At 34.3% G+C, this 21,291-nt stretch overlaps 2 protein-coding genes across 2 annotated transcripts in view; both read left to right on the forward strand.

The window, feature by feature from the left end:
• Positions 1-19,315, forward strand: part of LOC108971666 (DNA-binding protein D-ETS-3) — a 36,470-nt gene extending 17,155 nt beyond the window's left edge. Inside the window, exons 5-7 of the mRNA XM_018937903.1 lie at positions 7,327-7,516; positions 18,704-18,912; positions 19,088-19,315. Coding sequence (XP_018793448.1) covers positions 7,327-7,516; positions 18,704-18,912; positions 19,088-19,224 — 536 coding nt within the window. The 3' untranslated portion in view covers positions 19,225-19,315. The remainder of the gene's footprint in view (positions 1-7,326; positions 7,517-18,703; positions 18,913-19,087) is intronic.
• Positions 19,316-19,338: 23 nt separating this feature from the next.
• Positions 19,339-19,977, forward strand: LOC108971572 (glycine-rich protein 5-like). The gene has a single exon (XM_018937732.1). It carries the CDS (start codon positions 19,339-19,341, stop codon positions 19,975-19,977), a length of 639 nt encoding a protein of 212 aa, XP_018793277.1.
• The last annotated feature ends 1,314 nt before the right edge of the window (positions 19,978-21,291 follow it).

The raw sequence follows: 21,291 nt of genomic DNA on the forward strand, positions 1-21,291 counted from the left end.
TACTTCAGTACGAAGTGCCAGCTTGTACTTTACTGCTTCGTTGTACCTTGTTGCTGGCCTGCTCACAGACCCTACATACAAGCGCTTGTGTTAATTCTGTTTTTCTTATTTAACTGCACTCATGTTGTACTGTCGTTACGACTATGTCTAAAAAAAGAGAAAAAAGGAATCGTGGTAAAATATTGTGAAAACTCATTTTCAGCTCCGGTTTGACTGCCGTGCGCTTTCGCTCTGATGGTGGCAAAAATGCTGTTTTTGATTAATTATGGCTTCCTTTTTACACGGAACCGCTTTGTTACAGCAGGTCCGGTACGCTTGGACTACGTGCTTAGGACGCTTGCTTAGACCCTGCCATGGAGTGACGTTAGCCTCCAGCCAAATTTCGCCTAAATGCACTTAAGCATGCAACATGAAAATTATTGCAACTTGCTTTTGTTCCGATTTACTTCTGTGATATGTGTATGCGAAAGTCAGTGCTTCACTTTAGTTTAATACAATTTTTTTTTTTTTTGAATATCCTTTTATAACGGCATTCACTAAGTGAAATCGTAAGATAAAGAAATAAAGGGCGTTACTTGCACAGATTGCCTTTTTCGGTGCTTTTTAAATTTTGAGGGAGATAAATGTCTAAAATTTGTATATAGAAATATAATATTTTTTTTGGTTTATTTTCGTAGTGTATGTAATCTCGATTTTTAAAACTCTATTTGACGTTTAGAGGCTCCAAAAAATCGTTTTTTTTGAGATTTTTTTTTTTTTTGGAGGGAAAAAAATAATTTATTAAAACGAAATTTCTAGGCTTTATTGGTGTACATTTAAACATCATGCCAAATTTCCCATTTTGGATAGAAAGTCTTTGATATTCTGCCTGTGGTAAGCAATTGCCGATGCATCTCGCATGTGCATTTTGCGGCCGGCAGGCAGGATGCAGGTCGCAATTTCTATCTCAAACAAAAAATTCAGAGAGATTCATATTTTTTAGTAATTTATTTCTAGTTAAACTAAAAAATTTCCAAACAAATTTTAGAAATTTTTTAAAAATTGAAAAAAGTGGTTCTGGACCAAACAAAGTTTGTTTAAAAATGTGTTCAAACTTGAGTTTTTAAATTTTTTAAGTTTAAATAGAAGACAATTTAATGGCAAAGATAATCAACTTTCCAATTCCATACGATGTTTAGTTTTTTTCTATCTTGCCCGCCAATTTAGAAAAATCGTAAAAATGAAAAGCCAAGAAATCGCGCGTCAAAGTTTTCGCTTCCTGTCCAATCGCTCATATATCTGCCAGACGCTCGGTCACTATTTTCCTTCTAGCCTCGAAAATATTTCAGCTTTAGGACATATTCTTAGATTATTTTTTAAAGAGATTAAAAGAAAAAAAATCGGTTTTTTGAAACTTCTAAATCGGGCTCCCCCCTTAATACCGTTCTGATATATTTTGTATGGAGTTGTATTGATTCTGTCATGTAAAATTTTTCGCAAGAGGCTCTAGTAAAAAGTAAACCATTATTTTTACAATTTATGACTTTAGTAACCTCACGTCGTTTACGTACGATCTGGTTAGACCAGAAGAAGTAGAGTTTGAGCACGCCATACGGCTGTCACACGAGTTAGGCCAATAAACAAGACCGAATTTCAATCTGCGTATCGCTTCCCTTTCAGAAAAGTGGTTAAATTTCGACAATTTCAAATGAAAACGGTTGGTTGAATATTGGTGAGCCGGAGCAAACTGTGTCCATCCCTGGACTGATGGTCAAAAAGGTTTTGCTATATGTTTGAAGGTAGTGACAGGGAAGAAAGAAATTGTTTAGCAGCGGCTAGTTTTGGTCATACCCATCGTTAGTGACGCACCAGAATTTCCAGAAGCTTGGTTCCTGTTTATGGAATATGAGCTTGTAAAATTATACTTTTTTGCCAATAGAGATGAGGGTTTCTACGATATAAAATTACCTTCAAATTTGCAGCAAGTTAGCAACCAAAACGTTGCATATTTGGCTTAAATCAAAAAAGAGGATTTCTGTTCGTTAAACCTATTAAAATTTTAGAAAAGGATTGGCTTATGATTAAAAACAGAAAACCTCATCATGCCTAATGAGAGGATTTCGTAAAGTTTTCTCTCTACTTCTATATGTTTATACCTCTTTATATTCGTTAGAAGAAAGAGGAGAACTATATATTATTATCGACTCCTTTCTTTCCAATGATCCAACGATTATGAATCATTTTATGCATATCTACAACATATGTATAGTACATATAGGTTAGATTCTTTAAAAATCTTCTCAAATATATTTTCTGCTATCTGCATTTTTTTAGAAGTTAGTTTAAAATATATATTGATATTATGAAGTAAATACTAATCAACTTAAAAATTAAAAATATTTACATATGTATTCGGTCCAATTAACTTTAAATTCAATAATATTTCTCAGAACAAGATATGTAATTATTTCATTGAGTCAATGAAAATATTGAAGATAAATATACTATAGAATATTTCTATTATTTACGCCAAGCTTTTCAAAGTATACGCAATCATAAATCGCTTAATCATTTGGCAATTAGGTGCTTTGTGGCACACAGTAAAAGCGTTGAAAAGGAGATCGAATTGAATAGAAGTAAAAGAGGACGAGACCGTACCTCGTAGGAAAATCGGAGCTAATATTTATTCAAAAAAACCATTAGTTAGTAACATATGCTGGTCTTTATTTAAATAGAGGTACACAATTTCATGAAAACAACATGCTTTCGAAAAAACTCATCCCAACAATTTTTTTTTTACAAATTTACTTGTCCGATTTACATGACTTGGAGTTAATGCTGAAAACCATTAACTCATATTTCCCAACCGGGTACAAACTGTTCGCAATGAGTATGCGCATCAATAAGGGATGAATGATTCTGAATATACCAAAAATTTCGAATGACAATGTCAGCCCCGAAGAAAGTGCGCTCTGTCTTTTAGTGTATGTCTGGGCATAACTTGAATGTATGAATGAATGAATGTGCGGTACATATATAAATATCCATGCGTCCTTTTGTTATTGAGCCTTTCATGCCTTTTTAACACCACTCATGTGTGATAATGCCAACAACATCGTGAATATTGCGTTAATTGCAAATCATCGTAGCACTGGCGGGCAAAGAAGCAATGAAAACAGGGTACTCCCTGTCTACAGCAGAAATGTGAAGAAAGAGACAGTTGGGTATTATAGTTTAGAGATCTTAAAGTTGGTTTGGATTTGAACAATATTGCCATGTTAATAATCTTTTGTTTCTCATGATTTGCAACATTTTGCGGTCACGTGGCTGTTAATGGGTTTTAAATGTGTTGACAAGGTAATTACTTCAAATAACAATACAAACGTTTTGTCTTTTTAAATTAATGTTACATGAAGCAAAACGAGAATCGCGCGTTTAGATCCATCACTATATTACAATTGGAATCGTAGTATACCCTGTTTTCAACGTCTGCTATAAAAATAGGTAGATATTTCTGATATAGCGATTGTTGCATACTAAATTGGAAATTTGGTGGCCATTTCTAGAAACTAAAAACTAAAGAAGCTTCAATATAAGCACAAATAGCAAGAAAAATATCTAAATATTGAAAAAATACGGTTTTATACAATAGAAACTTCCAAATATCAGAACTTCCGGAAATAGTAATGTAAACAAAATTGCAATAAACAAATAGTAACCATCATTAAATTTTGGAAACATACAAATCATCGGAATTCAGTTAGTATTACTACTGAATTGCTATTTTGAATATCTTTGATATCGACAGCAGAATAAAAACTTGAAGAGCTGAGTAGATTTGACCATATAAACGTACTTTTCTCCTCAATAAGATAATCATTTGCTGGAACCGCTGATATCGGACCATTATATCATATAACTGTCATACATCATGATCGATCGGAGTAAAGTGCTTGTATGGAAAACTCTTTTATATGACGAGATAACTTCACGCCTTTTGGCAAAGCTTATTATCTAAGGTAACGCTTCAACCTTCACTGAAACCAATGTGTCCTAAAACTATGGAAAATTTAGTTGTTTTAAGGAAAAAATGGGAATGAAATAGCACTAAAGACATGTCTTCCATAAGTTAAGGAAACACGATTCTACTTTTAAGTACATATGGTTTCCTTAAAAAGAGGAAAATATTGCCTTAAATTAAAGGAAATTTTCTCAAACGAAGAACATTTTTGTTTTTAATTTAAAGTAAAGACGTTCTTAATATAAGGCCATCAAATAAAAACCACTTCCTGAGATTAAAAGGTCTTTGACTATAGAATTAAGTCTCCCTGTCTTTACATTTAATACTAATGCAACTTAAATAAAACTTAAATAAAAATGCAAAAACTTATTTTTTTTTCATCTATTTCATTTCATTGTTCTTAAAAATTAAACTTAGGTTTTAAATACTTATTATAATTTACATTATAATACTTAATAATAAGGAAAATAATATCTTTTAAATTAAATATATAAAAGTTAAATAGGACTAAAAATGGCTCTCAAATTTATTAAAATCTTGTTGGGTTAATTTTGTTATAAATTAAGTATTCTGTGATCGAACATAAAAGTTTCCGCGTTTTGGTTGATAAACTTTGATTATTTTCAAAGTAATTTAAATCAGCATTTCCATTCATGTTAGATTTTAAAATTCCTATTAACGAAATCTACTAAATTTTTTTGTAAGTTACTCAGAAACGCAAAATAATACTTACATCATTTAAATCATTAACCGCACAAAGAAAACTAGAAGAAATGGATTCTGTTGATCCTGATCCGGGCGTTGTGCTTTCTGCTGAAAAAGATAAAATTTCAACGCGCTGCAATTTGTTTTGATTAGCTATTTCATTATTTAGATTTTCATTTCATAATTACCACTCCTTGTTCTATTTGCCACTCCTTCAATCTCTGTTGAAAAATAATTTTGCGTTCCAAAAGTTCTTTGGTGAATAATTCATTAATGTGGCTGCTCTGCATAAACTTTAAACTTTCCTCGTGTTCTTAAAAAAAATAACAAAAATTAATACGAAGCAAAATTGTTCGCGGTGTCTTTTTTCTTGTGAAATATATTCAAACATACATATGTACATACATGCATATCTATAGTTAACAGTTAATGGTAATGCTTTGGTAATGCTGCACAAAAATTTGATGTATGTACATATGCATTTTCAAAAGGCTCATGTTTGCACTTGCATCTATTTCGCAATATTATTTCAACACTTACCTTTCAGTAAATCGTACAAATCTATTAAATCAAATAATGCCAATATTTTGTGCACTTTGTCCACTTCGAAAACAATTTCCATATTTGTATTTGACATACATATTTTATAGCACATAAAGAAATTCCATCACTCACTTGTCACTGTTCAATAAAATATGATTATCGCTGCTTTATTTTGAGAGAATTCATGTCTGCTTGCGAATATTTTGTTTGGATCGGACTACTATAGGGCATAGCTGTGATACAAACTGATCGTTTATAACCAAGTTCTAGTAAGAAAAACTTTTTATTTTAAATATTATTATTTTAATGTATGAGTATTCATGTACTATATATCAATAATTGTTATATATACACATATAAAAATCTCTCTAAACCCTTCCCACTGATGTAAATTTCATTTACTTTAACATCAAAGCAAAAATAAATCAACTAATTGCTTCCGCTTTTTATTAAATTAAAATTTTTGTCGCGGCTTTTTGCGCAATTACTCTTATGTAGCCTCCTCCTTTGAAATCAACACAAACTGCTAGGCAGCCGCTAGTTAGATTACATATGTAATAGAGAATAATTTTTGGCCTTAGCCACTTTGATGCAATATTCATGTCGTTGCGAAGTGGCTGCAGCTGAAGCAAATTAACTGAAACAGAAACTCAAAGCAAAGTACCAAAGCTCTAAAACACTCTTGCTCTGGCAGTAAGTGCCTTTGAAAATAAAAGGTTAACCTGAAATAGTTTTTTGACTGCTTTTTATTATTTACCTGTAAGTGTTGGAAAGTGGAAAAATGATGCAAATATTTTAATTTATTACTGTAAGCAGCGCTCGTTGACTTGCTTGCTGTTTTCTTATACTTTTCATGTCCTTTATATAACACATACATAAGTAAATTTGTGTTTTTGTGCACAAAAAGAGCCGTCGCCGTCAGCGAGGGTTAGAGCACACCAGAAGGTAGTAATGTTCCGTCTGCTACTGCCCGCACGTAATGACCTGCCGTGGGTAATTAAAATATTAGCGCATGAATTTTTATTGCAAAATTATTTTCCGCTGCAAAAGTGTTGAAAGTTTAAGAAAAGCTTGACATTTTAATGTAGGCTTTGATGTTTCTGGTGGAAAAAATCAAAAATTACAGGAAATGTTGCAGTAGCAAATGTAAGGCAAGCAATATGCAATAATTGTCGAGAAAATGTTAGTATTACAAAAACGTATATAAAACTGTAAATGTACGCAATATTTTTTCATTGCTTTGTCAATCATTGAAATTATAAAGAAAATAATGGGTAATCGAAAGGAAATCTTTATACAACAGTTAAACATAGTGAGCTAAATCATTTGTTGGAGGTACCGGATATGGCTTATGGTGAGTTAGCATGCTAAAAGTAAAGTACTGAAAAAACTATTCGAAATTGCTAATTCCTCGGTTATGGTTGTCGACTACCAGCGGCGGCGCAGTGTCGCACTTTCAGGCACCAGTAATTTGGAAATGGCGTAAGTTGTAACGTGGCCCACGTCAGAATTTAATTAATATAAATGCTGAAGAAAAAAATATATTTCGTTGAGGTTAAAAGAAAGCAAATAAATCTTATGTAACAGAAACTTAATTAAAATCTTAGTTTTTGAAAATAGCAATATATATATATTTTTATATATATATTATTTTTCGGGGTTAAATTAAAATTGATGACCATGTATTTTTACTCCTTGAACAGGTGTGTACTAATCCATGAAAATTTGGCATGGATTACAATCTTCGAACAAATTTTTCAGATCGCGGGACAATATGAACGATCAAAGTTCTTGCAAGAAATCTTTGGTGTTTGAGTAAGGTTTTATGGAAGCTAATGCTTTTTGGAATTAGAAAATGAGGGAGCTGCTATATTTTTATTGATTTTCAGAAATTTTCCGCAACGGTGTGTGATTTAATTGACGCCCGTTAGATAGAAATTGATTTTATTACCTCTTTGAATTCATTTGACAAAAAATCTTAAAAATAAAACATACATTTAATAAGTATAGGCTTTCACACTTTATTTAAAAAAATATAAAGTTATTAATAATTTATTCTTTCATTTCACCTCAAACAGGTTCGGGACAAATACAGCTATGGCAATTTCTTCTAGAACTACTATCCGACTCCGGCAATGCGGCTTGCATTACCTGGGAAGGCACAAACGGTGAATTCAAATTAACAGACCCTGACGAGGTGGCCAGACGTTGGGGTGAACGAAAATCAAAACCGAATATGAATTATGATAAGCTGAGTCGTGCGTTAAGGTAAGTTGAATGCACAACAACAATAAACTTTTATGAAATAGAAAAATAAAAACGACTCATAAATATGAATGTGTGAATAGCGCAAAACGAAGAAAAAAATCAAAAATCTATTATAAGAAACACTAAAACTTTTTTCCTTACAACAATTGTTGCTGCCACGCAAGCCACAAAACACTGACAATCGACTGTGACAAATCCGATTTGTGACAAAACAAAAATAAAGGATGCGCACATTAAAAGGAGAGTTGTTGTTGTGGTTTAAGCTCAACGAATTAAATGTTAATACCTTCAGCATTACATAAACAAATTGAAACGAAGCAGGGTGGCTCGTGGAATTTTTACTGTGAAGCCATAAGGCTCACCCTTCACCATAATGATGCTGCTTTAGTGCTTAATTAGCAATCACTGCGGCGCACAAGTGGCCACATAGCGTGAATGCCACATTGCCAGCGCTGCTGTGATGACTGCTCAGCTTGAACCACTTTATTAAGGTCGGTCATTAGGGCACATGATGAGCGAAATTATTGTGTTGAACGGTTGTGATTGGAATACTTAACTAAATTATGTTGTCTTGAAGACTGTGTGTACAATGCACAAGCGCATATTAGGCTCATTACACACCTTTCGAGCGCTATCGAGCTCATTGCTATCAAGATTATACATATGTATACTTACTAATAGCAACGACTGTTCTTGTGTGTGATTAGTTTTCTCAAAATACGAACATGTGCCCAATTTTCCGGCATTTATCAGGGTAATTGGGCATTGATTATTTCTATTGGTCTTTGTAGACTTGCATCGATTGCTTACTTTTTCAAAACAGAAACAAAATTCATGCAAAACTTGCTATTTTCAAACCAAAAATCAAAATGTTATATTTCTGCATTTTCATTGATTGATTTGTGTGCTTTGCGATTAAAGTGCCGAACCGCCCAATCATTCTGAATGCAATAAAATAAATTTTGTTTGTATTTTTACGTATACTAGGTAAGCTCACATATGCCATATGTCACTGTTTTCCGTGCGTATGTGTGTGTATGTTGCAACAAATTGTTTTTCGTCTGCCGAAATCAAATAAAAGAGCACAGCATACTTCTCGGAGTGGAAATGAAAAACTAAATAAAAAATTGTGGTATGTTTTGTGCACCCGCAGTTGTGATGGCGAAAGCAAAGGCCAGAAGCAACAAAGATGAAATGTAATTTGAAAGTTTTTATTACACAATAAGTGCCCACTGTGCAGCTTAATTGTATTTATAAAGGTTCTTAGCAGTAAAGGGGGAGTAGAAGTATATAGTAGAACAATCTTATATTTTCGAAGTGGTAATCTTTTTTTCAATACATATTTGACGTCATATATTTTTTTTTTGTAATTTAGCCTAACGTCCAATACTTTTTTTTTAAAGAAATCAATATTTTTTCAAAAAATACTACTTTAATTTGTTATTTCATATCATACAGAGTTAACTGATCTGAAATCTCGCTACGTTCTTTTCTCCCCAAAGAGCTGTCCAAGTGGCGGTACCGCCGATGTGGAATCACTAAATGATATAGCTGCCGATAGAAACTGATCGGTCAAAATAAACTTTTTGTATCGAAAACTATTTCATTAGACAATATATATATTTACAGAGATTACCATTGAAGGCAACTAGAGTTGTCGTTTTTTTTTTTTTTTGTGTATATAGAAGGTTTTACACTGGACTATGACTTCTTTAAAAGCTGAAGCTTCGTATGTGCAAGTTTCTTTACTTATAGTTTCCTGATTTTCGAGGCCTTGAAAACAAACACGAATAATTTGAAGTTTTCAATTCTTTTTGGAAATCCTCTCGAATTGTTGTCCGATTTCTTTCAATATTTATAAACAAAGAAGTATTTTACACTAACTCGACAATCCTGATATGAATTATACTTGTAAAAGCCGCACTTTACGAATGAAAAATGGGTCCACACAATATGTACATAACTATATAGCTTTCCTCTAAAAGCATTTTTTTTTAAGTTTAAACTACGAAATTCGTCTAAAATCACAAACTGATCGAAACACCAAAGTACTTGAAGAATATGAAAGACGAGAAGAACAAGTCTGCCGTTTAACTCCCTAAAAGCAAACACAAAGCAATAAAGCTAATTCAACAACACCCCTGAGCAAGATTGATTGGGAAATAAACAAGTGGAGAAAAAAGGATTAAAGTAAGCCATTTAATAACATCTTCAAGTGTCCAACAGTCAAACAACACCGAAAAGGACAAATAACACACAATACACACATGCGAACACTCAGTGCCAAATGCTGACAACGACGCTCCAAGGTACCGTACCATTTTAGGGTTAATGTTGAACATTAACACATGAATAAACAGCACAAATGAGGCATTAAGGCGACAGCCAGACACTTTGACGCCAACAATGAGGATGTGCCGTACATGCTTAAAAGGATGCCGCGATGATCTGAGGTTGATGTAGCTGATGACTAGCTTTTACTTAATGCTATTGTTGCCTGATTGGGCTAGTGTTAATCGCAAACACTCCCATGACACATATGCACAGTGATATGGTACAACAAACACACCGTCAACGACAAGTGTTTGAATGGTTAATTTTGTGCGCATACAAAAAGTAATCGCAAGAAAAATGAAAGCATACTTTAGGGCACAAACGAGCGTCTACAGAAGTTGTTGGCTTAAGTTTCTTAGTAAACATCAAAGTTAAATTGCAGAAGAATCATGTACTTGTAGCTGTCTACGCACGATGAGATGCATTAGCGATTCGCTTAACTCCTTCACTGCTACCGCCTTTTAAATGCCAAACACACAAGACTAGTACAGCTATAACATCATACATACTCATACACACACACACTTGCGATTGGGAGTGGGATGAATATGATTATGATGAAGTGATATGAAGTAAGCACAATTGGTAGCTTCATTATCAGCAACACCAACACTGTTAACACATTATCACCATTTTTCTTTCAGAGGTGTGTTTTGGTTGGCGTTTCTGCCAGCGACATCAAAGTGATTGTGGACTGAAAATCATTGGCAGTAACAATTTCACTTGACAACATTTGCATGCATTATCGACGATTCCGTTTTGATTGTAGTAATACACACACATATATATGTTGTTGCTGTAGTTGGCAGTGCAACAACTGCCTTGCTGTTGTTTGTAAGAAGATTCGCAATAATCACAGCCACCAAATTGCCTTAAAGATACGACAATTTTTCCATTTTTGTTGCGTTTATTTTTTGTCTGCCAATTCGCTGGCACTTTTCCACTTGAGCTGGCATTCCAGTTGAGATTACTTTGGCTTATTTGCGTATTTGCACATGCGAAGTGACAACAATGACAGTACTTTCGGGCATATGTCTGCACACGCACACCAGCACTCATGTACGTGTGCATGTAAATTTTTAAGTATAAGTGTGGGTTTGCATATCTATAGATATGCGCGTGTGTATTGAAGTGTGTGTGAGTACTTTTTCTCTTTGCTGATTGCAAATGACAGCGTTTTTTCTCTCATTTTTTAAAGGATACTTTAAAAGGGGTAAAGGCTCTGTTTTCTTTTCGGACAGCTTTTACTAAATAATATGTACATAGCAAATTGGGTGGAGAATTGGTCAATTGGCATTGATTTGGGCACTTTTGTGTAAATATTAAAATATAGAGAAGGACGCTGATAAAAAGTAAATACATTTTCCGTTATTTGTTCCAAATAGGTACATGCTAAAGGCAGATTTGACCTTACGTTCCCACCAGAGTTAAAGGAAATATTATATAAACTCAGCTATATTTCAAGGAATAGAAGTAAGGCAAAAATCAAAAAGCATATATACATAATATCTAATTATTAAAATATAAACGGAAACTTATAGCATAACAATATTTTTTTGGTGCCCTGGATGCTTAAACATCTTTTGATAGTTTCATAAGTACAGATTACGAAGATACCACGATAAATCACATGCTCGCCACTCTTTAGCTCTTTAAGTTACTGTGAAAAATTAAGCGGAAGGCTTTAAGATTTAATAAAAATATAATGTGAAGATGTCTAGATATAAAGTCTAAAATTCAATGAAAATCTTTCTTTGCACTTCAAACGAACCTCTCATTCCTTTTCAAATAAATGTTCTGGAAATCATTTCAATATATTAAAAGTACTAAAACCAAAACAAAAATACACCCATTAATCCATATAATGGTGCTAAGTTATTGAACCTCAGGGAATATACATATATAGGAGACGTCCCATATCTCGAACTTCTATAATTTGAAATCCTTCATAACTAAAAATCTTGAATTGGCAATAGACGTCAAATTTCATACAAACTTCCTTCCATAATACAAAGTCCCTCTATCTCGAAGTTTTTTGCGGATGATTATGATGCGAGTTAAGGAAGTTCAACTGTATGTATATTTGCTGGGATCCGATCCTCTGGTTATGGTTTGCATTTGCTTTTAAAGGTATTTCCCTGGCTTTGTAATAAGTAAATAAATAAATAGCTAATTTTTGTCTACAAGTAAATTTTTTAACAAGAGGTCAGTTGCAGAGAATTGGCGAATCGATGAAGGCAGCTATAAATAACTTTTTTCTTAAACCAAATTTGATAATTATTATATGTATGAATATACAAGCAAAGTATCTAGTAAAAACTTATAGTATAAATATGCAAATTACTATAAACGTATTAACTGTAGATTCATGATTAAAAATATGTGTATAAACCAACATTTTCTTTGACACATTTTTAAACAAAGCCAATCGTATTTAATGTGCAATTTAAATTGTTTTTTAATAAATGTTTTATAATGAAATGTGTAAGATGGAGCCAGCAGAGACAGTGATCGGCACATTCCTTATACAAACATAATTACCATTTGTATGAGCAAATGACATGCAACGTTAAACCCATAAAAGTAATAAAAAAAAGACAACTTTTATTTTCTGTTGACAACTGATATTTTTGCTGTCACTAATTGTTCTCTTTTTAATTACGACAATCAGCGTTCTTTTTTATTTTATTGCTCATTTGTCAGCTTCTTCTCAATAAAATGGCAAATGAATGCGCCTCTCGATTGTCAACTGGTTGTTGTGTGTAAAAATAGTAATATAAATAAAAATGAAGAAATTCGAAACAGAAATAATTGTTTCAAACAAATTAAATTCGTGACAATTGCCATCGAACTCTTTTACAACGAACGAAAATTGAAATCAAAAAATTCTTCAAAAGATAATGAAAAATTGCGAACTCCTCAGCTACTCAGCAACAAGCTACAAATAACCATAGACATTTTTGTTATTTTCTCTGCTTCTTCTTGCTCGCTGCTGTTGTTATTTGGACATACTAGCGTTTGCAGTTTCGGTTGATTGCCTGACTGGTGCATTTTGTTCATTCATTTCGACCGGAAGTTGCCTCCACTACTCAACTCAGGCGAAAGTTTGCACTCATGCGTGTGCATACATATTTTCATACATATGAGTATATGCATGTACATATATACATATGTCTGAATGTTGCAGAGCAATCAATTTTCAACCAACGCAACTCTATGCTTTTTTCAATGACCACCTTCCATTTACTGTGCCAGCCTGTTGTACTTCATAGCATACCATATATGATACTAGTATACTCGTACATACTACATATGTAAGTATTGACATAGTTGTGCGCCGTAAATATAAACATCCATACATTTGCTGTTTCCATTTCGGTAACGTTTTTACTCAGAACGCCATTGCCATTGCTTCAATTATTCGTTTTCGTTTTGTTCCATTCAATGGTTACGCCACTCGATAGAAATTGGCGACGCCATTGCTGTTGTTGCTCCTCCAAAACTTTTACACTCGGATTGAGTTGATGTTTCACTCCCTATCGTTTGTCAGACTTTTCAATTCATAGCACCACTCCTTTGGGTTGTGCATTTCATCACTTTTTCGGTTTGTCTCCTGCATTTTCCAGAGCTTTTGTTCTTGATAGTAGGGAAGCCTGGAGTGCTAAATTAGCATTACTGGAGCGTCATGGAGACCTCCTAGATTGTCAAGATAACGTTTGAAAAAAAAGAAAGTCTAGGTGAAGTTTTTCATTTTAGTGGGGAGAAGAGCGGGTAATTAATTTAAAAAATGTAAAAAAAAAAAATAGTCACATAAAAATACTCAAGCGCGTCAGCCATTTATGGAATAAACGCGCATTGCATTTCTGATAGTTGATATATATGTATTAATCTGACAATCAATTCAAGGCGGAGGGCCGTAATGAGAAGTTAAAAAAAGGGAGCGTGTTTATAGAAAAATATCGATCCTCTATACAAACAGACATAGGGTCTCCGCCATTTCCTTTTTGTTGTTACTTCGTGGCAAACTTAATATACTCGGTTCAGAGTATAAAACAGAGACTTTAAATATGATCTGCAATACATAGGTTGCCTCTTATATTTCGGGGTGAGACCACAAAAATATCATCAAAAATCGCTTTACTGTATTTCAAAATATTCTCTTTAAAGATCTATACACTTCTGTTTGTATTTAAACTAATTGTCGAAGCACTTTTGTCACTCTGATTGCAGTACCCCTAAAAAATGTGTTCTGTATGCATAAACCGCCTCTTCAGGGGTCAACATTTTTGACTTCTTAGTTAATTTTTTTCTTACGGAAATAAAAAGCCGGCATTCGATGCTAAGTCAACTTTTCCAAAAAAGAGACAACCATTTACTTGGAAGTGTTTCGTGCGCGAACGACTTTTTTGGATTCGGTTCATTTTAAAATACCTACACAGTCGATTGCTGTTTGCTGTGGGTTCATGTAAATAAATCATCTGTCTAGATTTCATGGACATGTAATTGTATTTAATTAACTTTTCAATCAACCAAGTGACAAATTTTGTGGGATCTAACGAACCCAAATTTTTTTACAATGAAATCCTCAGGAAATATTGATAGTTTGCTAGTCTCACTAGTTTCCTTACGGCATTAATCGTTTCTGGAACAATAACTGATTTTGGACGCCTTTGACGAAATTTGTCTTTGAGCGACCTACGACCTTGATTGAATTAACCATACCATCAATAAACACTCGTTATAGATGGAGCTTCATCGTCGAAAATTGAATTAAGTTTATTGCTGCACTGTTGCTGTGATAATTCACCTCGAAAGTTGTTTTAGTTCCATTTTTTCCCGAGTAGTGCTTTTTAATTTACTGTTAACAATACAAATAGCGCTCATATGTGAAAATGTTCTGAGTATGCCAGAGGGTTATCAGAAACCTTAACAATACATCATTCAAGTAAATTTAATTTGAAATTATCTTTTATGTACCGATTAACCAATTTCACTAAATAAAGTTACCACGTGATGTCAAAAGTTGTATTTAAGGTACATAACTATATGAAAAAAGAACAAAACACGAAACTGACAAATTATTTTCCATATTTTTTGTTGCCTTCATGGGACGCCATTTGATTGCATTTTAACACCCTCTAGCAATTACAGAGAATTTTTATTACATTTCGTATTTACAAAAACAATATTTACATAGTATTGGGAAATGTGTGTGTAGAGATGAATGTTCTTGTGTGCACAGTAGTACGAGTAATCTCGGTGACTTAATTACTTCGCACAAACGTTAAGCAAATAAATTTGAAAATAGCCAAGGACGAGCCACAGCACACAAAGAAAGCGCAACTATGAAGAAAGGGGAGGCTTACAATTTGGCAGTCAACAAAGGAATATACATTTCCAAATATGCACAGATCTATTTATATATGTATATAATCATAAATATTGTATTATTAGAATATGTGTATGTAGAGAATGATATGCGTCATAATATAGTCCTAAATTCAAAGGGACGCATGCACATATTGTATATAGGTTTATCTCATTCCAGTCTTCTTACATAGTATAGGTATAATTATTTAAATGTTATAAATGTAGCTGTGATTAAGTAATTTCATAGCATTAAGGTTCTTTTTTATAGATATTTACTTGGGAAGAAAAGTGTTTTCATATCCTAAAAGGAAAGACGATGGGTAATGTAGAATTTAACTATGATGCTTAATAGTTATCTTAATTTTATCGTACTAGGAAAAAAAGTGGCAAAGCTTCTAAGTAAAATCTTAAATTTTTGGTTTTGAAAGAAAAAAAAAAAAGAAAATTCCAAAAATACCAACAATTTAATCCACAAAACTTAAACCTTTATCGACTTGTGTCTGAATTGTGGTATATATAAATACTAAACGCGAGTTATAAGAAGATAAAGAGATAAAGATGAAGGTTTTTCATTGCTTCTGGCATAATAAAACTGATAAATAAAATATTGAACAATTATTTTGTGTGTACAAAATAAGAGAGGGGTGATGGAGAATAAAAAGCCAAATTTATTTCTTAATATTTTATAATTTACAACTTCTTCCAAAAACAACTCACGAAAAATGAACATTTCAAGCAGTAAAAAGCCAATATTTTCTTGGCTGTTTCCACTTTTCTTAAATAAAAACAGTTTATTCCTTATTAGAAAATATACAAAACGGTATGTTTGTATGTGCAATAAAAGTATGCAAAATTATATCAACATACTGGATTTTCAACTTTTGTTTTCTTATCAAATCAAATTTTAATAATTAGTTAACTTAACTTTGTCTACATGCTTGCACACTAGGTTTAAGACATCGTTAAGTTTGCGCGCTTTGCTTTATGCTACAGATTATATTTTTGCATACAAGTTTATGTAAATTTTCGCAACAACTTATGTTTGGTCTACGCTTCACGTTTTATTAATTTATTTTTTTAATAAAATTATTCTACCACTACAGCTCTTGCTAACTAATTCTTAATTTCTATTAACTTTTTCCAGTTTTTGATTTTTTCCTGCTATACATATGTACATATATTACATACATCATAGGCCTCTTAAAATTATTCGAATAACCCCAAACACGGCTATTCGAATATCCTGTTTGTAACCGTTCATGGGAATATAAACCGTTATACTACGACTATTCGAATAGTTGCTCTGCTTCGAGTCGAAGGCTTTGATTTTTGTTTTCATTTTCGCTTTGAATGGTTTTGTTTGGATTTTTAAAGGCATTATTAGTGCAAAGTTTTATCTCGTTGTATTAATTACATCTTGATTTGTGTACTAGAAAGTGGAAGAATAAAGAAGAATTGAAAATTGTGTTATACTTGTATGGGAGGTAGGCTAATTTTCACACAGTAACATAAGAATAAGAGTGGAATAAGACGTACTAAATTTAGTCAAAATCGGTCGGTCAGGTGATATGTGATTTCACCAAAGAGACTACCATAACCCCTCACATACTTAGTATCTCCTAGGTAAAATTTTATGTCTCTGGCTTATTTAGATATTGATTTATTGCGCTTTTAGTAGTTGTGGGCAGTCCCGTTATATGGGGAATGAGACCTCATCCTCATTTCAGACTGTCGGTAGAAGATTCCCCCTGCGGGTAGGGGGACCCCTCCGGGTTCGAGGGGAAACCGAATATACCCGCGGCAAGGCATACCTGTCGTATGAGGCGACTATTAGCCATATGCACTATGTCACTCTTTAGAGACCATGTTTTGCTGTCAACATGGTCTAAGTCAGATAAGTGCTATAATGTTCTGCTGGAAGTCAATTTTTTAGCTTTATATTTACATCACAAAATATAAGGCATTTGTCACAGCAACAAATGCAACCAGTCATTGAGTTTTTGGGGACTCAACTGGTAGTAGCAAAAGCTACAAAGTCAGACCAAAGACTTAAACCTGGTACCAAGGGAGCAGTAAGCCCTTGGAGGTAACTCCAATCTGCTCATTGGGTTTGGCCCTTTGTGGAGAATCGTGGTGGCTGTGGTTTAAACCTAAATGCAGGAAGAGCATTTTGTCCAATGTGGAGTGGCACTGCGGCCGGGTGCCGGACCCAAAGTACGGCAGAGATTTTAGATGGGCCTCGAACCCGACCAAGGTGACTAGGGTGTCCCTATGCACCCGAACCAATTGGAACCAAAAAATTAAGTGCAAAATGCATTTATGCTTTGGGACGCTGATCAACGCATTGTATTGATTTGTGTGCTTCTAGCAATAGAAAGCACCGTGGAGTTTAGTCTTCATAGACAGGTATTCACGTAAAAACACATTGACATTCTGTCGGTAGGAGTTCTTATAATATTTGCGCTGAACAAATTTGGTTGTTGGTTAATCGAATAGTCGATGACTCACGACCATTCGGCCGAATATTATTATAAACCGAATATTATTATTCGAATAAAGCTCTATCCGGTGAGTCGATAAAATTTAAAACTTATTTTTGGCGTTTTAAATGTATCGACAGGATTGTGGGTTCTAAACAGGTTTTGTCAAACTGTTTAGGGTCACAAACCTTATATTTTAGTGATGATGAAGAGTTTGAAAAGTTGCCAAGAGCGAGTTATGTTAATATTGGTAAAATATTGGAGCTAGAAATGATAGAAGAAAATATTCAAATACACGAAATAGATTTGCCAGGCGTGCATCTGTAATTTAATTTAACTTTCTTAAACAATTTCTACTATAAAAATTTTTTTGTTTTTTGGGAGGTCAATATGGAATGATTTAATGCACAACTGCAAGAAATTCCATATACGAGTATTTTATTATTCTATTATAATACTATTGAAAGTATTGAGACTAATATTTAAACTTAGAGGTCTTAACTTCGTTTGAAAAATTACTCTATAGGTTATTTTCGTAATGAACCCGTTCATATTTATTAGCTTAAACTAACTAAATATCGCCGAGTCGTCAAAAGGTTCTAAAGTAGTCGTAAGTTCATTTTAAACTCTAAATCACGTGAATTTAGAAGGCCAAGCCTTCCATTGAACAGTAAGTTTATTTGCAAGCAGACTACCTTGATTACCATATTCGAAATATCATAAACTGATCATAACTAGAACTGCCATAGCTTCCCTTGCGACGAAATATTTCCAGTAGAAATAAACTCGATTTTATGTGAGTGATTGAAATATTAATATTTTCTGCCTTGTTAGTGAGTGAACCAGTTTCGTTTTAGCACTTTTTTATGCGGAGATAAGATTTTTAAAAGCGGCTCCCGTCTTAATTGGCTAAACATTTCTGAATCGATTAAATGAATATTTTTTATCGCATATACCGTTATTATGTTTTGGCATTACTTAATATAATATATTTCACCAACAGATATTACTACGACAAGAACATTATGACGAAAGTGCATGGCAAACGTTATGCGTACAAGTTCGACTTTCAAGGCTTGGCCGCCGCCACACAACCCGCCGCCAGCGATCCCACCTACAAGTACCAGAGTGACTTGTTCATGACACCATATCATCATAGCGCCAAACTGAGCTCATTTATGAGTCCGCATCATGGTATGACATCGTCATCAGGTATTTTACACGCTTTACTTTCCTTCTCATTTTCCCAGCACCAATTATTGTTTACGTCTTTATTTTATTGCCTTTGAAATCGTAAACTTTTTATTACACTTTACTGTTAGCAGAAGTTTTTTATAACCCCACTGATGTGAATTTCTAATAACACATTCCCATTTCTCTATTGCAGCATCGATATTCCCATCGGCCGCTTCGTGGGGCAATTGGGGCAACCCGGCCACAAATCTCTATCAGCCGCACTCGATGGGCCATGTTACGCCGTCGCATGTTGCGCCTCACCTCAGCTCCTATCCGCATTATGCATGACCATCATCGTCCGGCGGTGGCTTCTAATATGAGAGCAACGCCATTGTTAGCGGCAGCAGCGCCCATGCTGCCCACGCCGCGCATGCAGCTGCCGCAGCCAGCAGTGTTGGTTCGATGGGTGGTGGAGGTGGAGGAGGAGTTAGTGTCGGCATTAGCAGCGGCAGTGGTAGCGGCAGCAGTAGCAGCAGCGCGGCTGCCATCAATGCCGCTGCCACATTGCACTGTCTCACCTCGGTGGGCAGTAGTCATAGCAGTGGCGGCAGCGGTAGCATTAATGGCAGTGGCAGCAATGGTGGCGGCGTTGGCATTGGCGCTAGCAGTGGTGGCAGTGGTCTGGGTGGCGGTGGTGGTGTACATGCAAGTTTAGGACTCACCGCGATGGGCATGGCAGCGGGCTGCGGCGGTGGTGGCGGTGGATTGAGTGCTTTCGGTAGTGGTGCTAGCAGTTTAGCGGCATTTGGTGGCAGTGGCGGTAGTAGCAGCAATTCCAATGGTAGTAGCGCAAATCATCACCATCATCATCACAATAGTGTTGTTGGTGGCATTGGCAGTGGCGGCAATAATTTGAATATAGCAACTGCAACCCTAACGGCTGCTCCAACGCATAGCGTCGGCGCGAGCAGTGGCTTTGGCAGTTTGGGCGGCATCAGTGTGGGTGTCGGTATGGGCATGGGGATGGGCGGTGGCAATCTCAACTCTCTTGTTGTTGGTAATCGATTAATGAACACAGGCTTACCGACGATATTGAAATGATGCCATTTCAATGCGGAAAGTTTTGCATAACGATGAGACGAGCAGCGCGACCAACCTGCCAGGCGTCGTCCCAATAAATGTGCGCAACAACAATGCTTACGCTCGCATACCAACCAGTGGGAATTGGGAGAAACAATGGCAAGCAAGCCACTGCTAACCGACCAGCAACCCCAGTTCGCTTACCCCATATGTGTGTGGGTGTATCTATATATTATATTTATAAATCACAAACTGGAGACCCAATACCATTACACCATTTTACATTCATTTCGAGTACAAAACAAAATCGTTCATGCTTAGATTAGCGGATAAGGAAATATGTAAAATACGAGCATTGAAAGTATTATCGTTAAGAAGAAGAAGAAGAAGAAGAATAAGGTAAAAACGAAGAAGCAAAAGACGTTAATAGTCTTTGATGTATGTATAAATGTTTCTACACATGCGGCAAAAATGAATCAAATTAAATGAATTTTGTTGCAAAATACTTTTCTTTATATAAACATCCCTCTTTTGTCGTTAAGCTCCTTTAGCGCCATTATCATTGAATTATACACCGATTTAAAGTTATATCAGAAACTATTACATTTACTTGTGAATCGAATGCTTTCATCACTCTTCAGCTTTGGGGCGTATTTGAGAATACTTTTAACATTAACCCCGGAAACAATGAAATTTGTAAATTTGTTTTTCTATGGAAATTACTATAAAATTCCTTGAGAATGTAAATTTTAGCATACATTTTCAATAAATATAAGTATGTATGCTTCGTGTATTTTCAGCAATATTAATTTCATTAAACGAAATTTATAAGCACAGTTTCTCGTGTGCTATTTTATTAATGAAGAATAGTTAAACAATAGCTGTAAGAAAATTTTAGCGTAAAAGACGCTTTTTAAATATAAATTCACTTGCCCGTAGATAATTTTAAGTTTAAAATTAAATAAAAATTGAATTATTATTATAAAGTGTAAATATGTATGTATGTAACGACATAAATAGTTATGTTAAATATTAATTTTATTTGTTATTTTCTGATTCCATTACGAAATTAAAATTAACAATTTTTTCGATACTTCGTTCCAACGGTTGAGAAAAAATGTTTCGAAAATAACTAAAATAAGAACTGAACATTAATAAATGTTCCTATAGCGATTTCTTTCAGAGCAAAGAGTCCGTCAATTTTAAATATTTCCTTCTGAAAACCAAAGTTTCTAGAAAACAAAAAGTAGCCAGATCGGCGCGTTTTTCCAGATTTTCCGGATCTTTCGAACCTGCAACAGGTTGCGAGAATTTATGTCCTAATTTTATGACAAT

The sequence above is a fragment of the Bactrocera latifrons genome, unplaced genomic scaffold, assembly GCF_001853355.1.
Source record: "Bactrocera latifrons isolate USDA-ARS-PBARC rearing strain unplaced genomic scaffold, ASM185335v1 scaffold_35, whole genome shotgun sequence".
Lineage (NCBI taxonomy): Eukaryota > Metazoa > Arthropoda > Insecta > Diptera > Tephritidae > Bactrocera > Bactrocera latifrons.

Bases quoted from the DNA above. Each gene is read 5' to 3' on its own strand.
- LOC108971572 (XM_018937732.1), top strand. From the start codon at position 19,339: ATGGGTGGTGGAGGTGGAGGAGGAGTTAGTGTCGGCATTAGCAGCGGC.